Source organism: Prionailurus bengalensis, chromosome E4 (assembly GCF_016509475.1).
Source record: "Prionailurus bengalensis isolate Pbe53 chromosome E4, Fcat_Pben_1.1_paternal_pri, whole genome shotgun sequence".
Lineage (NCBI taxonomy): Eukaryota > Metazoa > Chordata > Mammalia > Carnivora > Felidae > Prionailurus > Prionailurus bengalensis.
Genome location: NC_057360.1, coordinates 21,000,124 through 21,027,342, shown reverse-complemented (window position 1 = coordinate 21,027,342; position 27,219 = coordinate 21,000,124). Strand labels below are relative to the sequence as shown.

At 38.4% G+C, this 27,219-nt stretch overlaps 1 protein-coding gene across 3 annotated transcripts in view; it reads right to left on the bottom strand.

The window, feature by feature from the left end:
- Positions 1–822: 822 nt before the first annotated feature.
- Positions 823–27,219, bottom strand: part of TDRD5 (tudor domain containing 5) — a 110,142-nt gene continuing 83,745 nt past the window's right edge. For all 3 annotated transcript variants that reach the window (XM_043567763.1, XM_043567765.1, XM_043567764.1), the window contains 4 exons: positions 12,572–12,754; positions 11,666–11,809; positions 8,839–9,049; positions 823–1,389 (listed from right to left, as the gene is read on the bottom strand). In XM_043567763.1, coding sequence (XP_043423698.1) covers positions 1,163–1,389; positions 8,839–9,049; positions 11,666–11,809; positions 12,572–12,754 — 765 coding nt within the window. In that variant the 3' untranslated portion in view covers positions 823–1,162. The remainder of the gene's footprint in view (positions 1,390–8,838; positions 9,050–11,665; positions 11,810–12,571; positions 12,755–27,219) is intronic.

The window sequence follows — 27,219 nt, the reverse complement described above, 5'->3', positions numbered from 1 at the left end:
TAGTCTAAATTTACTCTCATCTCATTCTCTTCCTCAGTGGACATTTTCCTGATTAAGTACTTGAGAAGAAGAGAAATCCTGTATTGTAGAGAGAGAGAGAGAGAAAGGAAGTAGGGGCCAGCTCTGGCATTTAATGCCGAAATAGAAGCCCTAGAAGAGGGGCTAGAAAGGTGAAACTCTAGTTATAAGTAGCACACCAGTAACTCACAGCTCTTTCTCAAATTTTAATTCTAAGAAATGATTCTGTATTGGATTTTTTAAATTTGGGGATAAGTCTAGTATTTTACCACAAAGAATTTAAATTAGTATCACTCACATTCTTTAACTTCACCTTTCAGTCTCTTGTTTGTTCTTGATGGTTCATTCTGTGAACTTAACAAAATGTCCTATAGCGTTTCCCACAATTTGACTTCAGAGAGCATCATGTTACACAGATGCTTAAACAGTACCCTCCTGAATGACTACCACCCAGGAGCTCCTGGGAACCGTGAGTCCTACAGGGAAGGCTCAGTCAGCTAAGTGTGAACAACCGGTCTCTAGAATTGCATTATGAGTCTTCAAGAAACTGCCTGTACTGAAAGACAGCTTAATTTTTTTAATGTGAAAGTTCTTTCACGACCAAAGCCTCAGGATATGGATTTTCTCACTGAGCCTAGCATTTTAAAGAAATGATAATGGTAAGAAGTGGAGCTCTGGATTATCTCCATGATCTAGAAAATTTCAAATGAGAAAAAAAAAAAAAAAGCAGCCTTACAATTCAGACATCCTTTTTCTGAAGAATCAGAGATCATTTTTGTCTTACTAAATATGGATCACAAGACATCAGTTTTCCAGTTTTCATTTATCAGTCATGTTATGTACAAGAAAGACATTTATAGAAACACACACACGAATTCCTTCACACTACATTAAACTGAGGTGAACAAAACTATAGGGAAGAAACAATAAAAATGAAAACATTAAATATCAATACTTACACAACAAAGTGGACTGTTAGCATAACACAGCTAACATACAATCACACAGAAAGACATAAGCATCAACTATCAAAATACTGTTTTGTCTCAATACCGCCTTATTTTGGCCTTGGGAAATCACCAAGCCCTAAAGCACCTGGCTTATTGCTTTCTCCTCGACTTCCTCCCTCAAGTTTCCATCCTTTTCACATGGGATACCAATGTAGGAGGCTCCTGGATGTGGCCAGCCGCGCAGCAGCTCCTAAGGCAGCAGTGGCTGTACTCCGGGGAATGTAGAGCTTCTGGGAGATCTGGTGCTCAGGAGACAAAATCAAAGACAGCTGGTCCATGGCTCCGTGACTCTTGTCTTTGAACACTGTAATAGCATGGCTACTAGAAAAATCATTCTTCAGGCGCTCTGGAGAGCTCTCCACTGAAAAAGAAAGAACACACAAGTCTTCTCAAGGGGTTCTCATACTCTGCCTTCTCTCTCCCATTCTAGTTCTTTGTTAACGTGTGTTACAATCAACTTCTGTTACATGGTGACACCTTCTGTTACGATCAGAGATGAGCCTGGGAAACCAGTCAACAAATGGAAAAGAAATGAGGGTGGAGAGTCATGCGTTGAGATGAAGTAAATCCTTGTCAGAATGAGGAGAGGGAAGGAGAGGGGGGAAACGTACTTATGAACAGGAAGGGAAATTTTCTCTCTAGGACACGATAAAAATAAGTTGGATATGATTCCAACTCCAGGGAGGAGCCCTTAAGCTCCCCTATTTCCATCCGGCAATGAACACAAGTGTACCCCACGGGTGTTTTCTATTGCCAAAGTGGCTCCAATTTGAGACTGTGCCAGTGTAAAAACAAAATTGACCAAGATGTTTGTAAGAAGTTCCAAAAACCAGTTATCAGCCATAAAACAAATTCCTTAGGAATTAGTTTCAACTACGAAGAAAGAACCTTTTAAATGAAATAAATTCGCTGGGAACTCCAATGCCAAAAGTTCTGAACAGCAGGAAGGGATGCCAGGCATTCTCACGCGTCTACTCCAGGCCAGCGCACCCGTTTACCGCCTGCTTACAATGAGAGAAGGCGCTCTGATGCCAGCATCTAAGCAAACACACTGCTTCCTTCAAGAAAGCTCTGCTTTAGTTTAAAAAAAAATCTAGGTGAGCTAAACAATGTCCATCATCACAAACACTTCCCAAACTGCCACCGGTATGATTACATTTTGTAAAGCATTGCCCTAGATCTTAAAAACACATATTTCAGAAAATCTAGAGAAAACGCAGGCATAATCAGTACTTTATTCATCTTTGCATTTTTAGCATCTAACATAGCAGCATGTGGCATATGTTCCGTACATTTGTGGTGAATTACGTTCAAGAATTTGAGAGTAAAATTCTGATCAAAAAGTTGTAATTAATGCCCACAAGAGGGGAAAAGAGCTGGTGCATTCAAATAAAAACAAGTGGTTTTACACAAAGTTTTGGTGAGTTCAGATTTTAAAAGGGATAAAGAGTAGTGAAACTTCTGCTTCCGGACATAAGGTTAATTCAACAGGAATTGAAAAACAGTCTCTTCTGCCTTAAACAACTGGAAAACTGGACAAAATGTATGAAACAACAGCTTTTATACACTGAACAGCAAGCATGCAAGATAGTAATCCCTGAGAGAAGGGAAACAAATGAAGTGAGCTTTACAAGGGCCTCAGCTCACTGTTAAGATGATTTCCTGGCTTCAGTACAAGAAGGGAGAATCCAAACTGAGCCTGGAGATCTTACTGGGCTGAAAAGACAGAGTTTGGAACTCATGGAGGCCAAGCTGCCTAGAATTTGTGGGAGGAAAGTACCAGAGAAGAAGCAGATGGAAATCTGCAGAGAGGTCCCTTTGAGTCTTAGTCTGGCTAGTGATCTGGCTCAGGCACGTGAGGAGACCATGAGGCCAAGGAGAAAACCATCCTGAAAGGAACAGGCAGAACAATCATTGTAGCTTCTAGGCAAAGTAGGTCGTGTTCCCACCAGACAGAGTGTAAAGAAATCCTAACATATGGAACATCTAGTCCTATCTCTACCCTCAGAATGGTACTGCCTAAATAGCAGGGCCAACAGACTAAAGACTTTTCTAGGCCAGCCTAATGAAACCTAAAAGAAATGCAAAAATGATAAAACCAATTTCAGGTGATTAAACTGCATCTTCCCCAATCCCCCCCAACCAATTGGTGGATGGGTGGATAGAGAAAGAGAGAGAGAGAGATACACACAGAGAAGGAAGGAGAAAAGAAGGAGAGAAGGGGAGGGGAGGGAAAAGAAAAAGAGGCCCAGTCAATAATGTAAAATTCAGTGTCTGCCATATAATAAAAAGTTACCAGATGTGCACAGAAGAGAGAAAAATAGGACTTGTTCTCAGGAGAAAAAGCAACAGGTAGAAGCCAATTCAGCAATGACACAAATGACAGAAATGGTACACATGCCAGAATCACAAGGAAAGGGTATTAAAATAGCTGTTCTAAGAGTACTCCAGGTGTAGGGGCACCTGGGTGGCTCAGTCAGTTGAGCGTTCAGCTTCGGCTCAGGTCACGATCTCACGGTTTGTGAGTTCGAGCCCTGCGTCGGGCTCTGTGCTGACAGCTCACAGCCTGGAGCCTGTTTCAGATTCTGTGTCTCCCTCTCTCTGCTCCTCCCCTGCTCGTGCTCTGTCTGCCTGCCTCTCTCTCTCTCTCTCTCTCTCTCAAAAACAAATAAACATTAAAAAAAAATTTTTTTTAAAAGGGTACTCCAGGTATACAAGAAGGCAGAGAAAAATACAAGTATGATGAGGAAAAAAAAAAAAAAAGATTTAAAAAGACCCAAACCAAACCAGTAGAGATGAAAAATACAATTTCTGAGATGAAAAATATACTGAATGGGAAAAGAATATATTAATCACTGAACAAGAAAAGGTGAGCACCATTAAGAGACAGTAATAGAAACCATCCAAAGACTAGGGAAAAGAAGTATACCAGTAGGTGTAGAAAAAGTGACCTATCGCATATAATGTGTAAAATTGGAGTTAAAAAAAAAAAGGGGGGGAGTGACAGAAAAACACATTTGAAGAATAATGATTGAATTTTTTTCAGATTTAATGGCAACTATAAACTTGGAGATCCAAGAGCTCAATGAACTCTATGCAGAAGAAATACAAAGAGAACTACACCAAGCCACCTTATAATCAGATTGTTGAAAATCAGTGATGTGGGAGAAAATCTTAAAAGCATCCAGAGAAAATAACACATTACAAAGGAACAAACACAAAAATGACAACAGACTTGACATCACAGTGACAAGCAAAGTGACATCTTTTAATGCAGTGACAAATATACCAACCTATGACTTTATATCCAGAAAAAAAACTTAAAGAAATGAAATGAAATGAAATAAAAATAAAGGCTTTGCCTAACATGAAAGAACTGAGAAAAGACATCAGTAGCAGACCAGCACCACAAGATATGTAAGTTCTTCAAGCAAAAAATAAAATAATGCTGGACAGAAACCTGGACCTACAAAGGTGTTGATAAACGACAGTCTGTGGGCCAAATCCAGCCTACCTACCACCTGGTTTTTAATAAAGTTTTATTGGAAAACAGCTATGTTCATTCATTTGTGTATTATTTATGGCTGCTTTGCTTTCCTAGAAACTCACACACTACCCAAACTGAAAGAGGAAGTAATAGGAAATTTGAACAGACCCATAACCAGCAAAGAAACTGAATCAGTAATCAAATCTCTCCCAACAAACAGGGGGCCTGGGTGGCTCAGTCTGTTAAGCCTTGACTTCAGCTCAGGTCATGATCTCCCAGTTCATGAGTTCGAGCCCATGTTGGTCTCGGCGCTGACAGCACAGAACCTGGAGCCTGCTTCGGGTTCTGTGTCTCCTGCTCTCTCTGCCCCTCTCCGTCTCATGCTCTGTGTCTCTCTCTCAAAAATAAATACACATTTTTTAAAAATTAAAAAAAAAGTCTCCCAACAAACAAGGGTCCAGGGCCAAATGGCTTCCCAGGAGAATGCTACCACACATTTAAAGAAGAGTTAACACTTACTCTTCTCAAACTGTTCCAAATAAACAGGAAAGGAAGGAAAATGTCCAAACTCATTCTATGAATCATTACCTTGATTCCAAAACCAGACAAAGACCCCACTAAATTACAGGCCAATACTCCTGATGAAACTGGATGCAAAAATTCTCTACAAGATACTAGAAAATTCAATCCAACAGTATACATTAAAAGAATTATTCACCACAATCAAGTGGGATTTATTCCTGGGCTACAAGGCTGGTTCAGTATTTGCAAATCAACCAATGTGATATACCACATTAATAAAAGAAAAGATAAGAGCTATATGATCCTGTCAATAGATGCAGAAAATGCATTTGACAAAATACAGCATCCATTCTTGATAAAAACCCTCAACAAAGTAGGGATAGATGGAACATACCTCAACATAAAACACATATACAAAAGACCCACAGCTAGTATCAACTTCAATGGGGAAAAACTGAAAGCTTTCCCTCTACATCCAAGAACAAGCCCGGGTAGTCCATTCTCACTTTTACTATTTAACACAGTACTGGAAGTCTTTGCCTCAGCAATAAGCCAACAGAAAGAAATAAAAAGGCATCCAAACCAGCAAAGAAGTCAAATTTTCTCTATCTGCAGGTGACATGATACCCTATGTAGAAAACTCAAGACTCCACCAAAAAAAATTGCTAGAATATATGAATTCAGCAAAGCCACAGGATATAAAATGAATGTGCAGAAATCTGTTGCATTTCTAGACACCAATAATGAAGCAGCAGAAAAAGAAATCAAGATACCTGGGAAAAAACCTAACAAAAGAGGTAAAAGATCTGTACTCTGAAAACTATACAACACTTATGAAGAAACTAGGATACAAAGAAATGGAAAAACATTCTTTGCTCATGGATTGGAAGAACAAACATTGTTAAAATGTCTATACTACCCTAAGCAATCCACACACTTAATGCAATCCCTATCAAAATACCAACAGCATTTTTCAAAAAGCTGTAACAAACAATCCTAATATTTGTATGGAAACACTAAAAGATCCCAAATAGCCAAAGCAATCCTGAAAAAGAAAAGCAGAGCTGAAGACATCACAATTTGGGGCTTCAAATTATACTACAAAGCTGCTATAATCAAAACAGTATGGTCCTGGTACAAAAATAGACACGTATATCAACAGAACAGAAAACCCAGAAATGAACCCACAATTATATGGTCAATTAATCTTCAACAAAGCAGGAAAGAATCTTATCATTGGTCAAAGACAGACTCTTCAACAAATGGTGTTGGAAAAACTGGACAGCAACACGCAAAACAATGAAACTGGACCACTCTCTTACATCATACACAAAAATAAATTCAAAATGGATGAAAGACCTAAATATGAGACCTGAAACCTTAAAATCCTGGAGAAGAAAACATGCAGTAAGCTCTTTGACATCAGTCATAGCTCTAGATAAGTCTCCAGAGGCAAGGGAAACAAAAGCAAAAATAAACTATTGGGACTTCATCAAAACAAAAAGCTTCTACACAGCAAAGGAAACAATCAAAAACCTAAAACCTCCCTGAATGGGAGAAGGTACCTACCTGCAAAGTGATGGAGGGTAAAGAGTGCACTTGTGATGAGCACCAGATGACGTATGCAAGTGGTGAATAACTATAATGTACACCTGAAACTAATATTATAACATATGAAAAAAAAATCTCAATAAAAACTTTAGCAAGCTTTGTGTAAATTTACATTAATCCTAAAATTCATATGGAAGGGGCTCCTGGGTGGCTCAGTCAGTTAAGTGTCCCACTCTTGATTTCGACTCAGGTCATGATCTCATGGTTCATGGGTTCAAGTCCTGCATTGAGCTCTGTGCTGACAGTGCAGAGCCTGCCTGCAATTCTGTCTCCTTCTCTCTGCCCCTCCCCAACTTGCGCGCACGCACGTTCTCTGTCTCTCAAAATAAATATTTAAAAATAATAAATAAAATTCACGTGGAAAATGACCTAAAATAGCCAAAACAATCTGATAAAGAACAAAATTGTATGATTTCATGACTTATAAAGCCACACTAATCAAAGCAATGGTATAAAGACATACAGACTACTAAAACATAATAGAAGTCTAGAAATAGACCCTCACATATACAGCCTGCTGACTTTTGACAAAGATATCAATGCAGTTTAAAAGTGAAATGACAGCCTTTTTTTTTTCTTTTTTAAAGTTTATTTATTTATTTTGAGAGACAGACAGACAGACAGCCAGGGAGGGGCAGAGAGAGAGGGAGAGAGGGAGAGAGAATCCCAAGCAGGCTCAGCTCAGAGCCCAATGTGGGAGCTCAAACCCATGAATCATGAGGTCATGACCTGAGCTGAAATCAAGAGTCAGATGCTTAACTGTTGAGTACCCCAGGTGCCCCAGAAAGGACAGCCTTTTCAAGAACTGGTGCTAAAAGTGAATATTTATATGCAGTCAAAATAAACATTAATCCTTATATCACACCATAATAATAATAATAACAATACAAATAGTAACTCAAAAATTAACAAATTGGATCACAGATCTAATTGTAAGACCTAAAACTAGAGAACTTTCATATGAAAAAGAGAAAATCAGTTACTTGGGTTAAAAAAGATTTCTGAACAGGACACAAAAAGGTCAACCTTTACACTAAGAAAAAAATCAATCAGACTTCATCAAAACGAAAACTTTTGCTCTTCCAAAGATGCTGTTAAGGAAATCACACACTTGAAAATATTTGTGATGTATATATACATATACACACACACATATATATATCTGAAAAAAGCTTTTGTGTCAAGTATAATTTTTACACATCAATGAAAAGATAATTTAATAAAAATGAACAAATATTTGAACATGCAATTCACTAAAGAAGATATACAGATTGCATGTAAGCACACGAAAAGACGGTCAACATCACTGGCAAAGAGGGAAATACAAATTAAAACCACAAGATACCATCACACATGCACTAGAATGGCAAAATTTTAAGACTGATAATATCATGTGTTGGCAAGGAGATGGAGCAATTAGAACTTTCATATATTACTGGTGTGAATAAAGAATGGTACAGCCACTTTGGAAAACATTTTGGCAGTTCTTAAGAAGTTAATCATGTAATGATCATGGGAGCCAGCAATTCTACTCCTTGGCATGTACTGAGTATGTGTACACAAAGAGCTGTATGTGAACGTTCACAGCTTTTTTCATAATGGCCCAAATCCAGAAACAACGCAGATGTCTGTCATGTAATGAACAAATTATGCTATATCCATACAATGGGGTACTACTTAGCAGTAAATCAGAACAAACTTCTGACCTTGGCAACAATATAAATGAATCTCTAAAACATCCTAAGTGAAAAAGTTCAGACTTAAAAACTATACACTGTATGACTCTCTTTCTATGAAATTCTAGAAAAAGGAAAGTAACATGTCAGGAACCAGCAAGCAAGGGGAGTGAATGACTGCAGACCAACAGACGGACGCGAGGAACTGGTGGAATTGCTCTATATCATGATGGTGGTGGTGGTGGTGGTTACAAGACTGGATACATATGTCAAAACTCACAGAACTGTACACATCAAAAGTGGCAAATTTCACTGTCTGTAAAACTGACTCCCCCAACCAAACTGCAAAAGAAAAAAAAAAAAAAAAAAAAGGAGTGGCAAAATAAAAGGGAACAATTGAGCCCAGAATAACGTAAGGACTTGAGACAAATGCTAAAGTCAGCAATTTTTCAAGTTATGTTCTGGAAAAGATAAATGACAAACCACCGTATCTGTCAATTGTATGTAAACCTACCTGAACCAGAGTGTTTTTCTGGGGAATCCATCCCCGTAGGGGTTGCGCTGAAGGCTGCTGGGGGTAGCTGGGTTTGCTTTGCCTCAGTCTGAGTGCTGCTGGGCTCAAACTGGCTCCCTTCTGCTGACTGCTGTGACTGGATAAGAGAGATGTAGAACTCTTCCAATTTGGGCAATGTGGAAGAGTCTGAAGAACTCTCTGAGCTTGGCTGCTGCAGTATGGGAAAAGTAGGGCAAAAGCATGAAAGGTAATTGTTAGCATAACAGGAAGAATTAACCGTGTTTTGGATCCTTATATACAAGACAAATATTTTTCATATCATCATTAATAACTGACTCACTTTTAAGAACCTAGATACTCTCCAGAAGAAACAAGTCCTTTTCTAACTTAGTGACCATCCATTCAATCCAGGAAGCATTTACTGAACACATGTTATAAGCAAACATGGTACTGTCTGCTGCCACACAGAGCTAAGGAAGAGTGGCAGGAAATGAGAAAGCGCACACGGCAGGCACACTGTCAGGCACAGCGTGAAGTTACTTGCACGTGCTTCTTCCTTTAAACCACAGTACAAGGCACTAGCCTAGGTGTTAGGTCTTCCTTACTGTGGGTCCTTTAACTTAGCATAATGCTTTTCACAAGAGGCTAAGTTATCCAAGGTCAACAAGTAGGAGACAAAGCAGAGACCAGAACTCAGCCCAGTCCATGTTCTCTATGCCCCACCTGCCCACCTCCTAGTAAGATAGGATCACTGTCCCTAAACTCACAGTCCTCAGTTAGGAAATAGCGTATGTGCTGCAGCGAGCCACGAATGGAGGCATTACCTGCATAGAACATAAAGTAGTTAAAGGAAGGCTCCTCAGAAGAGACAAAATGGAGCATTAAGAACTAGGATTTGAGAGAAAGAGATGAACATCCCATATGGAGACTAAATTTGGGCTTCAGTGAATGGAGTGTCAAATTTTAACCATGAGATCCTGTATCCTACTATACCGTCATTGCTGAAGTAGATACAATCTATGTAACTTAGCACTTATCTTCTTCAATGTTAACTGGCATTAAGTTGTGATAAGGCTAAACCCTAAACTGCAGACCACTCAGACCAAGTGATTTTTACATTATGCCCTGCTGCCTTTTTTTAAGTTTGTTTTGAGAGAGAGAGAGCATGCACATGCAAGTGGGGGAGGGGCAGAGAGAGAGAGAATGAATCCCAAATGGGCTCCTCGCGGATAGCACGGAGCCTGATATGGGGCTCAAACTCATAAACCGTGAGATCATGACCTGAGCCAAAATAAAGAGTCGGGCACTCAGCCAACTGAGCCACCCAGGCACCCACACGTCTGCTGCCTATTTTTACAAGTTGAACAAAAATGAAAATCAGAAACAAGTTTTTAAAGCTATATTCTTTTGCTTTCCTAAGTGTGATTTTTGAAGAAAGATGCACTGTTAAAACGTATTTAAGATGCATTGTGATAGCTTCTCATTCTGAAAAAAAAAAAAAAAAAACAACAACCCCAAACCCATGGATGAATCCTTTCTAAATCTGTATGGTACTCTGAGACCAAGTACCTTCAGTCAACTTAAGCACTTAGCGACAATCAAGATTCCTTCTCCAAAGAGCGCTGTCCAGCCTTGCTGTTCAAAGTGTGGTTCGCCAACCAGCAGTAGCAGCATCAACCGGATGCTTGTGTTAGATATGCACAACCTGTGTCCCCGTCCCAATGCCACCCAGTCAGAACCCACATTTTTACAAGATTCTCCGGGCATCTGTAGGCACATTATAGTTTGAGAAGCACTGTTCTGCCAAATTCAGCTCTCTACAGTTGTTAATGACTGACTCCATCATAGTTATCTAGAAATATACCTCATGGAACTAGAGATTAATGACAGACTTTCAAGAAACATGTTCATGATTAACATATGCAATCAAAAGCATAGCCCCAAACCACAATAACATACAATTTCACACTCACGAGGATGATTATGATATATAGTTTGAGAAAGATTGAGAAGGTTAATTCTTTAAATGTTTGGTAGAATTCACCAGTGAAGTTATCTGATCCTTTTTTGGGGAGAGGGGTGAGGTTTGGTTACTAATTCAGTCTTACTTGTTATTGACCTATTTATTCAGTTTTCTATTCTTCGTGATTCAGTGTTGGTAGGTTGTTATGTTTGTAGGAATTTATCCATTTCTTCCAGGTTATCCAGTTTGTAATATAATTGTAGTAAGATCATTTTTTATTTCTTTGGCATCAAATTTGATGTTTCTTCTTTTATTTTGATATTTGAGTATTCCTTTTTTTATTTGTCTAGCTGAAGGTTTGCAAATTTTGTTTATAGCTTCAAAAATCTAGCTCTTAATTTCATTGATTTTTTTCTGTTCCCTATTTCATAGATTTTTACTCTAATTTTTATTATTTCATGCCTTCTGCTAACTTTGGTCTTAGTTTGTTTTTTTCATTGCTGTTTTGGTTTGTTTGTTTGTTTTAGTTCCCAAAGATAAAAAGTTAAGTCGTGTGTCACTGTTCTTTTTTATGTACGCATTTATTGCTATCAACATTCCTTATGGCTAAATTATATGAAAATATCTGTTTTCTATTTCTCTAACATAGAGGTTTAATCAATCTTTCAATTCTAGGCTTAGGATTTTCTTCTGAAGAGATAAATATATTAAATTGACTGAAATTAATTTTAAATCAACATATATTTTGTGTATATGTATTCCACCAAATGCTCAGAGTGGGATCATTAACCAGAACTTTACTTTCTAAAAATGAAAGTACTTCCCGATAAGAATCTGTCACAGTAACATTCATTAGACATTTACCTTTTGAATTCTGGTTGTGCCAGTATTTTTCTCCTGAGCACCCAGTCCCTCTTGCTTTTGAGCTTCTACTTTCATTCCATTCACAAGGCCTGAAGGCTGCCATGAATCATCCCATGTATCTTTGGGTTTAGAAAAGCACCAATCCTATAGAGAAAAAAATGCTACAATAAACTAAGATACGTTTTAGAGTGCTTTAATTTATAGTTGCTGTATGAGTACATGATCCAAACAGAGAATAACTTGGGCAAGGGAAAGGCAAAGAGGCAAAGTCAATTAAACAAGAAAAAGTGTTTATTAAGTTTCTGTATCAGTGTGACCTTCCCCCCTTATTTTATTGGTCCACACCCAATACCTTGAATTCCTTGGAACACAGCTCTCATAGAAACAAATACAACTCTGGTTTGTATTATTTTCTTCAATACTGTTTTTCATGGCCAGATGATTTTTCATGATCATCTAGTATTTTAAACAGCACAAATAATAAGGAGCAATTTAACTATAGATATTTCTTCTAATAACCAGTGGGAAATAAATTTTAAGTATATAGTTAGGCCTAATATTAGCTGATATTCTCAATGCAGAGATTCAGAGATTATATTACAAGGCTAATAAAAATAAAATTAGGGAAAACAGTTTATTTATAGATCCTAAGGCCAAAGGTTCCCAGTGATAAAACAAAAATCATAACAGTTGAAAGGACAGATGGGACAATAAGCCCATGATTTACTCTTCCCTGTTCCAACTTGTCCTCTTCCCGACCACTGTCATCTTGAGGGAAAAAAATGAATTCTTGGGAATTATCATCTGACAGATGCTTCTGAATACCCGAGTGTATAGATTTCTTGAGGAAATTTACATTTCCGTTTTTCAGTAATGATAAGCTTTCTGTTTTCCCAGGGATCTAACCTTCTGCGGCATTTCCTCACATGACGGATAAGGCTTCTTTCCACCAAGGCTTGAGGTAAATAAGTGGGAGGCAGCATCACCCCCTTTTCCCATTTTAGCCTGCAAAGGTAGCCAGTTCTCATCCCAAACATCATCACCAATAGTCACTGATTCTAGGCATGGCATTCCAGTGGGGATCTCATCCTAGAATGTATCAGAAGACAAAGTAAAACTTTAATTTACAGTTGCTATATGAGTACATTTTAAAATTTAGGTTTACAATTTTTTTCCTGACTCCAGGTAAAGATGGCAGTTTGCCATAATTTATAAATACATAATTTATTACTGTCTCTCTTCTGAAACATCACCAAAATAAACAGATTTAGGTATAAACTCATAAATAGAAAAGAGGAGAAAACACCACCTACAATTATAGATACAGGAAAACAGACAAGTGATAACTTACTAAGCAGTCCTGAAAAACTAGAATCCTGAGCTTATAGGCAGGAAAAACTGAGAAGCAACCCAAATTTATACTACAGATACTATAAACCCTCAGGAATTGCTACTACAAGGTTTTTGGAAGTGAGAATGTAAAGTGGGAATGAAAACAAAAGCACTGGTTGAAAGTCTGTGTAAAAAGCAGTTAGCTCTTCAGACACCCTCCCCTATTTCACAAACCCAAGAAACTATACTTTTTTCCCCCACTGGAAAACCAGAGGGTCTTCTTGGGGCATAAAACTGAGGGTAAGGCAAGCATAATAAAAACAGGGGAATTAAGTGAAGGTTTTTATCCTGAATATCAAGACCCCCCCCCCAGCTCTGTTTTCAATAGCAGGACAGAGATGAGAGTAAACAATGTGAGTAAACAATACATGAACTTGAAGACAGATCTAATATAAACAACAAAGAGAAAAAAACTGGGAAAACAAAAGCAAACAGAGCCTTGGGGACAATACCAAAGGCTTAACATTTGTTTCATGGGAGTCCGAGAATGAGAAAAGGGAAGAGTGCAGTGTAGAACATTATTTGAGGAAATGTCTGAAAACTTCACAAATTTGATGAAAGACATAAACTTACAGAGTCAAAAAGCTTAGTGGTCCGGGCAAGATGGCGGCTTAGGAGGACGCTGGGCTCACCGCACGTCCTGCTGATCACTTAGATTCCATCTACACCTGCCTAAATAACCCAGAAAACCGCCAGAGGATTAGCAGAACAGAGTCGCCAGAGCCAAACGCAGACGAGAGGCCCACGGAAGAGGGTAGGAAGGGCGGCTAGGCGGTGCGCGCTCCACGGACTGGCGGGAGGGAGCCGGGGCGGAGGGGCGGCTCGCCGGCCAAGCAGAGCCCCCGAGTCGGGCTTGCAAAAGCGGAGGGGCCGGGCGGACTGTGTTCCGACAGCAAGCGCGACTTAGCGTCTGGGAGGTCAGAAATTAACAGCTCTGCTCGGAAAGCGGGAAGGCTGGAGGACAAAGGGAGGGAGAGCTGCTGAGCCCCCTGACAACAGAGCTCAGTTTGGTGGGGAACAAAGGCGCTCGCCAGCGCCATTTCCCCCGCCCATCCCCCAGCCGAAATCCCAAAGGGAACCGGTTCCTGCCAGGGAACTTGCTCGCTCCGCGCAAACACCCAACTCTGCGCTTCGGCGGAGCCAAACCTCCGGCAGCGGATCTGACTCCCTCCCGCTGCCACAGGGCCCCTCCTGAAGTGGATCACCTAAGGAGAAGCGATCTAAGCCTGCCCCTCCTGCCCCCGAGCACCTTGCCTACCCACCCCAGCTAATACGCCAGATCCCCAGCATCACAAGCCTGGCAGGGTGCAAGTAGCCCAGACGGGCCACGCCACTCCACAGTGAATCCCGCCCCTAGGAGAGGGGAAGAGAAGGCACACACCAGTCTGACTGTGGCCCCAGCGGTGGGCTGGGGGCAGACATCAGGTCTGACTGCGGCCCCGCCCACCAACTCCAGGTATACACCACAGCACAGGGGAAGTGCCCTGCAGGTCCTCACCACGCCAGGGACTATCCAAAATGACCAAGCGGAAGAACTCCCCTCAGAAGAATCTCCAGGAAATAACAACAGCTAATGAGCTGATCAAAAAGGATTTAAATAATATAACAGAAAGTGAATTTAGAATAATAGTCATAAAATTAATCGCTGGGCTTGAAAACAGTATACAGGACAGCAGAGAATCTCTTGCTACAGAGATCAAGGGACTAAGGAACAGTCACGAGGAGCTGAAAAACGCTTTAAACGAAATGCATAACAAAATGGAAACCACCACAGCTCGGCTTGAAGAGGCAGAGGAGAGAATAGGTGAACTAGAAGATAAAGTTATGGAAAAAGAGGAAGCTGAGAAAAAGAGAGATAAAAAAATCCAGGAGTATGAGGGGAAAATTAGAGAATTAAGTGATACACTAAAAAGAAATAATATACGCATAATTGGTATCCCAGAGGAGGAAGAGAGAGGGAAAGGTGCTGAAGGGGTACTTGAAGAAATCATAGCTGAGAACTTCCCTGAACTGGGGAAGGAAAAAGGCATTGAAATCCAAGAGGCACAGAGAACTCCCTTCAGACGTAACTTGAATCGATCTTCTGCACGACATATCATAGTGAAACTGGCAAAATACAAGGATAAAGAGAAAATTCTGAAAGCAGCAAGGGGTAAACGTGCCCTCACATATAAAGGGAGACCTATAAGACTCGTGACTGATCTCTCTTTTGAAACTTGGCAGGCCAGAAAGAATTGGCAAGAGATTTTCAGGGTGCTAGACAGAAAAAATATGCAGCCGAGAATCCTTTATCCAGCAAGTCTGTCATTTAGAATAGAAGGAGAGATAAAGGTCTTCCCAAACAAACAAAAACTGAAGGAATTTGTCACCACTAAACCAGCCCTACAAGAGATCCTAAGGGGGACCCTGTGAGACAAAGTCCCAGAGACATCACTATAAGCATAAAACATACAGACATCACAATGACTCTAAACCCGTATCTTTCTATAATAACACTGAATGTAAATGGATTAAATGCGCCAACCAAAAGACATAGGGTATCAGAATGGATAAAAAAACAAGACCCATCTATTTGCTGTCTACAAGAGACTCATTTTAGACCTGAGGACACCTTTAGATTGAGAGTGAGGGGATGGAGAACTATTTATCATGCGACTGGAAGCCAAAAGAAAGCTGGAGTAGCCATACTTATATCAGACAAACTAGACTTTAAATTAAAGGCTGTAACAAGAGATGAAGAAGGACATTATATAATAGTTACAGGGTCTATCCATCAGGAAGAGCTAACAATTATCAATGTCTATGCACCGAATACCGGAGCCCCCAAATATATAAAACAATTACTCATAAACATAAGCAACCTTATTGATAAGAATGTGGTAATTGCAGGGGACTTTAATACACCACTTACAGAAATGGATAGATCATCTAGACACACGGTCAATAAAGAAACAAGGGCCCTGAATGAGACATTGGATGAGATGGACTTGACAGATATATTTAGAACTCTGCATCCCAAAGCAACAGAATATACTTTCTTCTCGAGTGCACATGGAACATTCTCCAAGATAGATCATATACTGGGTCACAAAACAGCCCTTCATAAGTTTACAAGAATTGAAATTATACCATGCTTACTTTCAGACCACAATGCCATGAAGCTTGAAATCAACCACAGGAAAAAGTCTGGAAAACCTCCAAAAGCATGGAGGTTAAAGAACACCCTACTAACGAATGAGTGGGTCAACCAGGCAATTAGAGAAGAAATTAAAAAATATATGGAAACAAACGAAAATGAAAATACAACAATCCAAACGCTTTGGGACGCAGCAAAGGCAGTCCTGAGAGGAAAATACATTGCAATCCAGGCCTATCTCAAGAAACAAGAAAAATCCCAAATACAAAATCTAACAGCACACCTAAAGGAACTAGAAGCAGAACAGCAAAGGCAGCCTAAGCCCAGCAGAAGAAGAGAAATAATAAAGATCAGAGCAGAAATAAACAATATAGAAACTAAAAAAACTGTAGAGCAGATCAACGAAACCAAGAGTTGGTTTTTTGAAAAAATAAACAAAATTGACAAACCTCTAGCCAGGCTTCTCAAAAAGAAAAGGGAGATGACCCAAATAGATAAAATCATGAATGAAAATGGAATGATTACAACCAATCCCTCAGAGATACAAACAATTATCAGGGAATACTATGAAAAATTATATGCCAACAAATTGGACAACCTGGAAGAAATGGATGAATTCCTGAACACCCACACGCTTCCAAAACTCAATCAGGAGGAAATAGAAAGCTTGAACAGACCCATAACCAGCGAAGAAATTGAATCGGTTATCAAAAATCTCCCAACAAATAAGAGTCCAGGACCAGATGGCTTCCCAGGGGAGTTCTACCAGACGTTTAAAGCAGAGATAATACCTATCCTTCTCAAGCTATTCCAAGAAATAGAAAGGGAAGGAAAACTTCCAGACTCATTCTATGAAGCCAGTATTACTTTGATTCCTAAACCAGACAGAGACCCAGTAAAAAAAGAGAACTACAGGCCAATATCCCTGATGAATATGGATGCAAAAATTCTCAATAAGATACTAGCAAATCGAATTCAACGGCATATAAAAAGAATTATTCACCATGATCAAGTGGGATTCATTCCTGGGATGCAGGGCTGGTTCAACATTCGCAAATCAATCAACGTGATACATCACATTAACAAAAAAAGAGAGAAGAACCATATGATCCTGTCAATCGATGCAGAAAAGGCCTTCGACAAAATCCAGCACCCTTTCTTAATAAAAACCCTTGAGAAAGTCGGGATAGAAGGAACATACTTAAAGATCATAAAAGCCATTTATGAAAAGCCCACAGCTAACATCATCCTCAACGGGGAAAAACTGAAAGCTTTTTCCCTGAGATCAGGAACACGACAAGGATGCCCACTCTCACCGCTGCTGTTTAACATAGTGCTGGAAGTTCTAGCATCAGCAATCAGACAACAAAAGGAAATCAAAGGCATCAAAATTGGCAAAGATGAAGTCAAGCTTTCGCTTTTTGCAGATGACATGATATTATACATGGAAAATCCGATAGACTCCACCAAAAGTCTGCTAGAACTGATACAGGAATTCAGCAAAGTTGCAGGATACAAAATCAATGTACAGAAATCAGTTGCATTCTTATACACTAACAATGAAGCAACAGAAAGACAAATAAAGAAACTGATCCCATTCACAATTGCACCAAGAAGCATAAAATACCTAGGAATAAATCTAACCAAAGATGTAAAGGATCTGTATGCTGAAAACTATAGAAAGCTTCTGAAGGAAATTGAAGAAGATTTAAAGAAATGGAAAGACATTCCCTGCTCATGGATTGGAAAAATAAATATTGTCAAAATGTCAATACTACCCAAAGCTATCTACACATTCAATGCAATCCCAATCAAAATTGCACCAGCATTCTTCTCGAAACTAGAACAAGCAATCCTAAAATTCATATGGAACCACAAAAGGCCCCGAATAGCCAAAGGAATTTTGAAGAAGAAGACCAAAGCAGGAGGCATCACAATCCCAGACTTTAGCCTCTACTACAAAGCTGTCATCATCAAGACAGCATGGTATTGGCACCAAAACAGACACATAGACCAATGGAATAGAATAGAAACCCCAGAACTAGACCCACAAACGTATGGCCAACTCATCTTTGACAAAGCAGGAAAGAACATCCAATGGAAAAAAGACAGCCTCTTTAACAAATGGTGCTGGGAGAACTGGACAGCAACATGCAGAAGGTTGAAACTAGACCACTTTCTCACACCATTCACAAAAATAAACTCAAAATGGATAAAGGACCTAAATGTGAGACAGGAAACCATCAAAACCTTAGAGGAGAAAGCAGGAAAAGACCTCTCTGACCTCAGCCGTAGCAATCTCTTACTCGACACATCCCCAAAGGCAAGGGAATTAAAAGCAAAAGTGAATTACTGGGACCTTATGAAGATAAAAAGCTTCTGCACAGCAAAGGAAACAACCAACAAAACTAAAAGGCAACCAACGGAATGGGAAAAGATATTCGCAAATGACATATCGGACAAAGGGCTAGTATCCAAAATCTATAAAGAGCTCACCAAACTCCACACCCGAAAAACAAATAACCCAGTGAAGAAATGGGCAGAAAACATGAATAGACACTTCTCTAAAGAAGACATCCGGATGGCCAACAGGCACATGAAAAGATGTTCAGCGTCGCTCCTTATCAGGGAAATACAAATCAAAACCACACTCAGGTATCACCTCACGCCAGTCAGAGTGGCCAAAATGAACAAATCAGGAGACTATAGATGCTGGAGAGGATGTGGAGAAACGGGAACCCTCTTGCACTGTTGGTGGGAATGCAAATTGGTGCAGCCGCTCTGGAAAGCAGTGTGGAGGTTCCTCAGAAAATTAAAAATAGACCTACCCTATGACCCAGCAATAGCACTGCTAGGAATTTATCCAAGGGATACAGGAGCACTGATGCATAGGGCCACTTGTACCCCAATGTTCATAGCAGCACTCTCAACAATAGCCAAATTATGGAAAGAGCCTAAATGTCCATCAACTGATGAATGGATAAAGAAATTGTGGTTTATATACACAATGGAATATTACATGGCAATGAGAAAAAATGAAATATGGCCTTTTGTAGCAACGTGGATGGAACTGGAGAGTGTGATGCTAAGTGAAATAAGCCATATAGAGAAAGACAGATACCATATGGTCTCACTCTTATGTGGATCCTGAGAAACTTAACAGGAACCCATGGGGGAGGGGAAGAAAAAAAAAAAAAAAGAGGTTAGAATGGGAGAGAGCCAAAGCATAAGAGACTGTTAAAAACTGAGAACAAACTGAGGGTTGATGGGGGGTGGGAGGGAGGAGAGGGTGGGTGATGGGTATTGAGGAGGGCACCTTTTGGGATGAGCACTGGGTGTTGTATGGAAACCAATTTGTCAATAAATTTCAGAAAAAAAAAAAAAAAAAAAAAAAAAAAAAAAAAAAAAAGCTTAGTAAACAGGATAAACCCACAGAAATTCATGTCTAGATAGATTATAATCTATCTGCTAAAAACTAAAGACAAAGAAACCATCTAAAATGTAGCCAAAAGAAAATGATAATTATAAAGGAACAACAATCTCAATACTGCAGATTTTTCATCACAAATTATTAAAGCCAGAAGGAAGTGGAATGAAATCTTTAAAGGGGTCTGAAAGAAAGGAACTAGTAATCCAGAATTCCACATCCAGCAAAAATATCTTTCAAGAATGAAGATGAAATACATTCTGAATGAAGAAAACTAAAAAAATTCTTTGTCAGCAGACATACTCTAAAGGTATTTCTAAAGGAAGTTCCTTGGACAGAAAGGAGGGGATACCAGAAGGACGATTGGAGTATCAGAAATAAAGAATAACAGAAATGATAAGTACCTGAGTAAGTACAATGGACTATTTTTCTCCTAAATCATCTATATGTTTGAAGGTGTAAAGCAAAAAAATTTGGCATTATAAATTCTCAACATCCATAGCTGTTATATGTAAACATAGCATAAAGGACGTGGGAAGGGGTAAAACACCTACATGGTGGCTAAGATATCTATATTCCACTTGAAGTGGTAAATATGGATTATGTCTATTGTGAAAAGTCAAAGATGTATATTGTAATTCCTACAGTAACTAGTAAAAACACTACGTAAGTAGATATAATAAAAACATAATAAACTAAAATGGTCTACTAAGAAAGTACTAAATAAAAAAAATACTGAAAAAGAATACTACTAAAAGAAGGAAGAAAAAGCAAAAACACGAAAAGCAGAAGGAGCAAACAGAAACATAATAAAATGGCAGACCTATCATCAAAACATACCGATAATGATATTAAATGTAAAATGTTTAAACATATTAATTAAAATTCAGATAATTAGAATGGATTAAAAAATGTCCAAGTTTCATGCTGTCTCAAGAAACACATCAAATATAATGATATAGGTAGGTTAAGTTAGAGGTAAAAGGATGAAAAAAGATCCACTACATCAAGAATAAAAAAATAAAGCTAGAGTGGCTATCCTGATACTAGACAATGTGGGCATCAGTGCAAAGAAAGTAACTATGAATAAAGAAAGACATTTCATAATGATAAAAGGGTCAGTTCACCAAGAAAACATACCAATCCTAACTAGATAGCACCTGACAATAAAGCTTTAAAATACATAAGGAAAAAATAAGAAGGAGAAATGGCTATAATCCAAGATTATAGTTGATGACTTCAACATCCTTTTCAGTAATGAGTAAACTAGTAGTCAGCAAGGATACAGAAGTAAATAATACCACCAATCAACTAGATCTAATTGACCTTTATAGAACACTCCACTCAACAAAGGAGAACATACAGTCTCTTGAAAGGCACATGGGACATTCACCAAGGTAGGTTACATCCTGTGTCAACAAACCTTCACAAATTTAAAAAACTGAAGTGATACAATGTAAGTCTCAGATTAGAGAATTAAACTGTAAACAAGTAAGAGAAAGATAACAGGAAAATGTCTAAACTCTTGGAAACTAAACAACACACTTCTAAACAATCCATATGTATATGACCCACTGTTACACGCCCCATATAACAATTATGGGTCATACAATGAGTCAAAGATGACAGCTCAAAAGATATCACCAAATATTTGAAATGAATGAAAACATAATAGATTCAAACTTGTGAGATGTAGTTAAAGTGGTGTTTAGAAGGTCATAGCATGAAATGCTTACATTAGAAGAAAAAAGTCTCAAATCAATAATCTAGGTTTCCATCTTAAAAAAATTTTTTTCGGGGGGCACCTGGGTGGCGCAGTCGGTTAAGCATCCGACTTCAGCCAGGTCACGATCTCGCGGTCCGTGAGTTCGAGCCCCGCGTCGGGCTCTGGGCTGATGGCTCAGAGCCTGGAGCCTGTTTCCAATTCTGTGTCTCCCTCTCTCTCTGCCCCTCCCCCGTTCATGCTCTGTCTCTCTCTGTCCCCCAAAAAATAAATAAACGTTGAAAAAAAAAATTTTTTTAATAAATAAATAAATAATTTTTTTTTTTAATGTTTATTGATTTTTGAGATAGAGCATGAGCAGGAGACGGGCAGAGAGGGAGGGAGACACAGAATTCAAAGCAGGCTTCAGGCTCCAAGCAGTCAGCACAGAGCCCGACATGGAGATTGAACCCACAGACCATGAGATCATGACCTGAGCCGAAGTCGGATGCTTAACCAACTGAGCCACCCAGGCACTGCTCTAGGTTTCCATCTTAAGAAAGTAGAAAAAGAAATGAAAATAAACCCAAAGAAAGCAAAAAGAGCAATGAACAACATTGAACACTGAACAACAAAAATGAACTTGAAAACAGAAAAACAGATAAAATCAATGACACCAAAAGCTGATTATTTGGAAAAAATTCACTCAAATTGATAAACCTCTAGTAAAACTGACAAAAAAATAAAAGATACAAATTTCCAGGATCAAGAATGGAAGAGGGTATCACTGCTGCAGGATAATAAAGGAATACTATTAACAATTCTATGTAGACACATAGAATTGACAATTTAAATTCAATGAACCAATTCCTCAAAAAACACAAAATACTAACCCAAAACACTAAAACTAACCCAAAATGAAACAGTCACCTTTAATAATCTTTTATCTATTAAAGCAATGAATTAAATTCTTCTGAAAAAGAAATCTCCAGGCCAGTTTTACTGAAGTAATCTACAAACCATGTAAAGATTTAACCTCCACCCACCCACAAAAAAGGATCCAATTTTTACATAATCTCTTCCAAGAAATAAAAGGCAACATTTCTTTTCAAGTCCTTTTATGAAGATAGTATACTGATACTACAACCCTGATACTACAACCATACATGATAGTACAAAAAACAAAAACAAAAACCAACTACAGACTAGTATCTGTCATGAACTGAGATGCAAAATCCTCAATAAAACATCAGCAAACCAAATATAACAATATATAAAAGAATTATATACCATGACCAGGTGCTATTATTATAGGTATGCCAAGCTAGTTTAACATGTGAAACTCAAACAGTGTAACCCACTATATGAACAATCTAAAGAAGAAAAATAATATGGTAACAATCAATGAAAAAGCATTTGATAAAATTCAGCACACACTTTTGAGAAAAACTCCCAGAAAAATAGGAATAGAGGGGAATTTCTCACCTTGATAAAAAAAAATCTTAAAAAAAACACAAAATTATATTTAATGCTTTTCTCCCCAAAATTAGGAATCAGGCAAGTTTGTCTCTCACCACTCCTATTCAACATAGTGCTAGGAAATAAAAGGCATGCAGATCAGAAAGGAAGAAACAAAACCTCCCTATTTGCAGATGACACAGTTGTCTATGTAAAAAAATGCCAAGGAATCTACAAAAAATCTGAGCAATGTCACAGAATACAAGATTGGTATAGAAAGATCAAATGCATTTCTATATGCCAGCAATGAGCATACAAAACTAAAATTTAAACACAACACCATTTACAATCATTCCAAATAATATGAAATAAATAGGTCATACTTAAAGCATGTACAGGACCTATACATTGAAAATTACAAAATGTTGATGTAAAGATTCAAAGAAGATCTAGATAAATGTAGAAACATGTTTGTATATTATAAGGCTCAACATAGTAAAGATGTCAACTGTCCCCCACTGATGAGTAAGTGTAATGTAATTCCTAGCAAAATCCCAGCAAGGTATTTTGTTGAAGTAGACAACTTATACTAAAATTTATATGGAAAGGCACAAACCCTCAAATAGCTAAAATAATCTCGACAAAGAAAAATAATGTGAGAGGAATCACTCTAGCAGATATTAAAGCATACTATATAGCTACAGTAATAGGGTAGTATTGGTCGAGAGAGAGACATATGGATCAATGAAACAGAACAGAGAACCTGGAAATAAACCAATGCAAATATGCTCAACTGATTTTTTACAAAGGTGCATAAACAATTTAATGGAGAAAAGTAGTCTTTTAATCAAATGTTGTTAGAACGAGTGGGTATCAACAGGCACAATAATAATAGTAATAATAATAAAGCCTTGACTGGGGTGCCTGGGTAGGTCAGTCAGTTGAGCGTCCAACTTTGTCTTAGGTCATGATCTCACAGTTCATGAGTTCAAGCCCCACATCAGGCTCTTAGCTGTCAGTGCAGAGCCCACTTCAGATCCTCTGCACCCCTCTCTCTCTGCCCCTCCCCCACTTGTGCTCTCTCCCTCTCAAAAATAATCATTTATATATATAAATATAAATAAAAGCCTTGGCCTAAACTTCCTGTTTTATACAAAAATTAAGTGGACAGATTTATAAGCTAGTCAGAGAGTCTTCAGTCTTCACATCAAAATCACAATCCATCAAAAGAAAATCTGATGGCTCCGTCAACTGCATGTCTGACTTTGGCTCAGGTCACCATCTCACAGTTCATGAGTTCAAGCCACGTGACCAGCTCTGGGCTGACAGTTCAGAGCCTGGAGCCTGCTTTTGATTCTGTCTCCCTCTCTGCCCCTCTCCCTCCCTCCCTTTCTCTCTCTCTCTCTCAAAAATAAACATTGAAAAAAAATCTGATAAAGAAAAATAAAGCTGGAAAAATCACAATCCAATTCCAAATCATACTACAAAGCTATATTAATCTAAACAGTATGGTACTGGCACAAAAATAGGCATATAAAGCAATGGAATAGAACAGGAAGCCCAGAAATAAACCTACATTTATATGGCCAATTAATCTTCAACAAAGGAGGAAAGAACATGCAATGGGGAAAAAGTCTCTTCAACAAATGGTGTTGGAAAAACTGGACAGGCTACATGCAAAAGAATGAAACTAAACCACTGGCCTATGCCCAACACAAAGATAAATTCAAAATGGATTAAAGACCTAAATGTGAGACCTGAAACTATAAAAATTCTAGAATAGAGCACAGACAGCAATTTCTCTGACACTGGACATAACAAATTTTTTCTAGATATTGTCTCCTAAGACAAAGTAAACAGAAGCAAAAATAAACTATTAGGACTATAGTGAAATAAAAAGCTCCTACACAGCAAAGGAAACAGTCAACAAAACTAAGAGATCACCTACTGAATGGGAGAAGATATCTGCAAATGACATCTCTGATGAAGGGTTAGCATCCAAAATATACAAAGAACTTATACAACTCAACACCCCAAAAATAATCCAATTTAAAAATGGGTAAAAGACATGAACAGACATTTCTCCAAAGATGACATACAGATGGCCAACAGACACATGAAAAGATGCTCAACATTATTCATCATCAGAGAAATGCAAATCAAAACTACAATGAGCTATCACCTCACACCTGTCAGAATGACTAAAGTCAAAAACACAAAAAACAAGTGTTGGAGAGTATATGGAAAAAGGAGAATCTTTGGGCACTGTAAGTAGGAATGCAAACTGGTACAGCCACTCTGGAAGACGGTATGTAGGTTCCTCAAAAGTTAAAAATGGAACTACCCTATGATCCAGTAATTGCAATGGGTATTTACCCAAAAACACTCATTCAAAGGGATACATGCACCTGTATATTTATTGCAGCATTAATTATAAGAGCCAAATTATGGAAGCAGCCCAGTGTCTATCAATAGATGAATGGATAATGAGGTGGTGTGTGTGTATGGTGTGTAAAGAGTGGTGTCTGTTATATATATGTGTGTATACATATACACATATACATATATATACATATACATATATAAACAATATTATTCAGCCATAAAAAAGAATGGTATCTTGCCATTTACAACCACATGGATGGAGCTAGACAGTATAATGTAAGCAAAATAAGCCAGTCAGAGAAAGACAACACGATATGGTGTCACTCATGTGTGGAATTTAAGAAACAAAACAAATGAGCAAAGGAAAAAATAAAAAAGGAGAGAGAAAGACAAACCAAGAAACAGACTTTTAACTACAGAGAACAAACTGATGGTTACCAGAGGGGAAGTGGGTGGTAGGGATTAAAGTATACACTTACCATGATGGGCGCAGAGTAATGCATAGAACTTTGAATCACTATATTGTACACTTGAAACTAATATAACACTTTATTATCAACTATATTAGAATTAAAATTAAAAACTTAAAAAATGAAAATTAAAAAAAGAAAATGTGTTAAAATAGACTACATCAAAATTAAAAAATGTTTTCTCTGCAAAAGCCCATGTAAAGAGGACAAAGGATACAAACTGGGAGAAAATATTAGCAAACCAAATATCTAATAAAGGAGTGGGATCCAGAATATAAAGAACTCTCATAATTCAAGAGTAAAAACATCAAAAAAAAAAAACCAATTAGAAAATGGGAAAAAGACATTTCACCAAGGATGATACACAGAGGGCAAATATGCCATTAGGGAAATGCCAATAAAAGTACTGTATACCTAACAAAAGGGCTAAAAAATAGTGACAACACCAAATGCCAATAAGGATGTAGAGAAATTGGATTACTCAATACTTGGCTGGAGGTAATGTAAAGTAGTACAGCCTCTCTGGAGAACAGGATGGCTGTTTCTTATCAAACCAAACATGTAATTACCTCACAACCTAGCAATTTCGCTCCTGAATATTTATTCCAGAGGACTTATGTTCACTCAACAACCTGTATACAAATGTTCATCACAGCTTTCCAATAGCTAAACCTCCAAACATCCCAAATATTCTTCAAAGGGCTAATGGTGAAACACCGGGACATGTACGTGTACATGGAACGCTACTCAGCAAAAAAAGGAAAAGAACAATTTGTGCAACAACTCAGATAAGTTATACTGAGCAAAAAATGCCAACTATATGATTTCATTTATACAGCATTTTTAAAATGACAAAATTTTTTAAATGTAGAAATGGTTAGTGGTTGCCAGGGGTTAGGGATTATGGAGAGAGGATGAGTGTGGTTGTAATAGGACAATACAATTCTCATGAGGATGGAAGTGTTCAGTATCTTAAAAAAAATTTTTTTTTTTAATTTTTTTTTTCAAGGTTTATTTATTTTGGGGACAGAGAGAGACAGAGCATGAACGGGGGAGGGGCAGAGAGCGAGGGAGACACAGAATCGGAAACAGGCTCCAGGCTCTGAGCCACCAGCCCAGAGCCTGACGCGGGGCTCGAACTCACGGACCGCGAGATCGTGACCTGGCTGAAGTCGGACGCTTAACCGACTGCGCCACCCAGGCGCCCCTAAAAAATTTTTTTTAATGTTTTTATTTATTTTTGAGACATAGAGAGACAGAGCATGAGCAGGGGAGGAGCAAAGAGAGAGGGAGACACAATCTGAAACAGGGTCCAGGCTCCAATCTGTCAGCACAGAGCCCAGCAGGGCTCAAAATCACAGACTATGAGATCATGACCTGAGCTGAAGTCGATGCTAACCGACTGAGCCACCCAGGTGCCCCCGGAAGTGCTCAGTATCTTGACTGTGCTGCTGGATACACGAACCCACACATGTACTAACACTATATAAAACTACACACACACACGCACACACACACACACACACACACACACACAAATACAATTAAAACTGGAGAAATCTGAATAAGATAGGCAGATTTTAT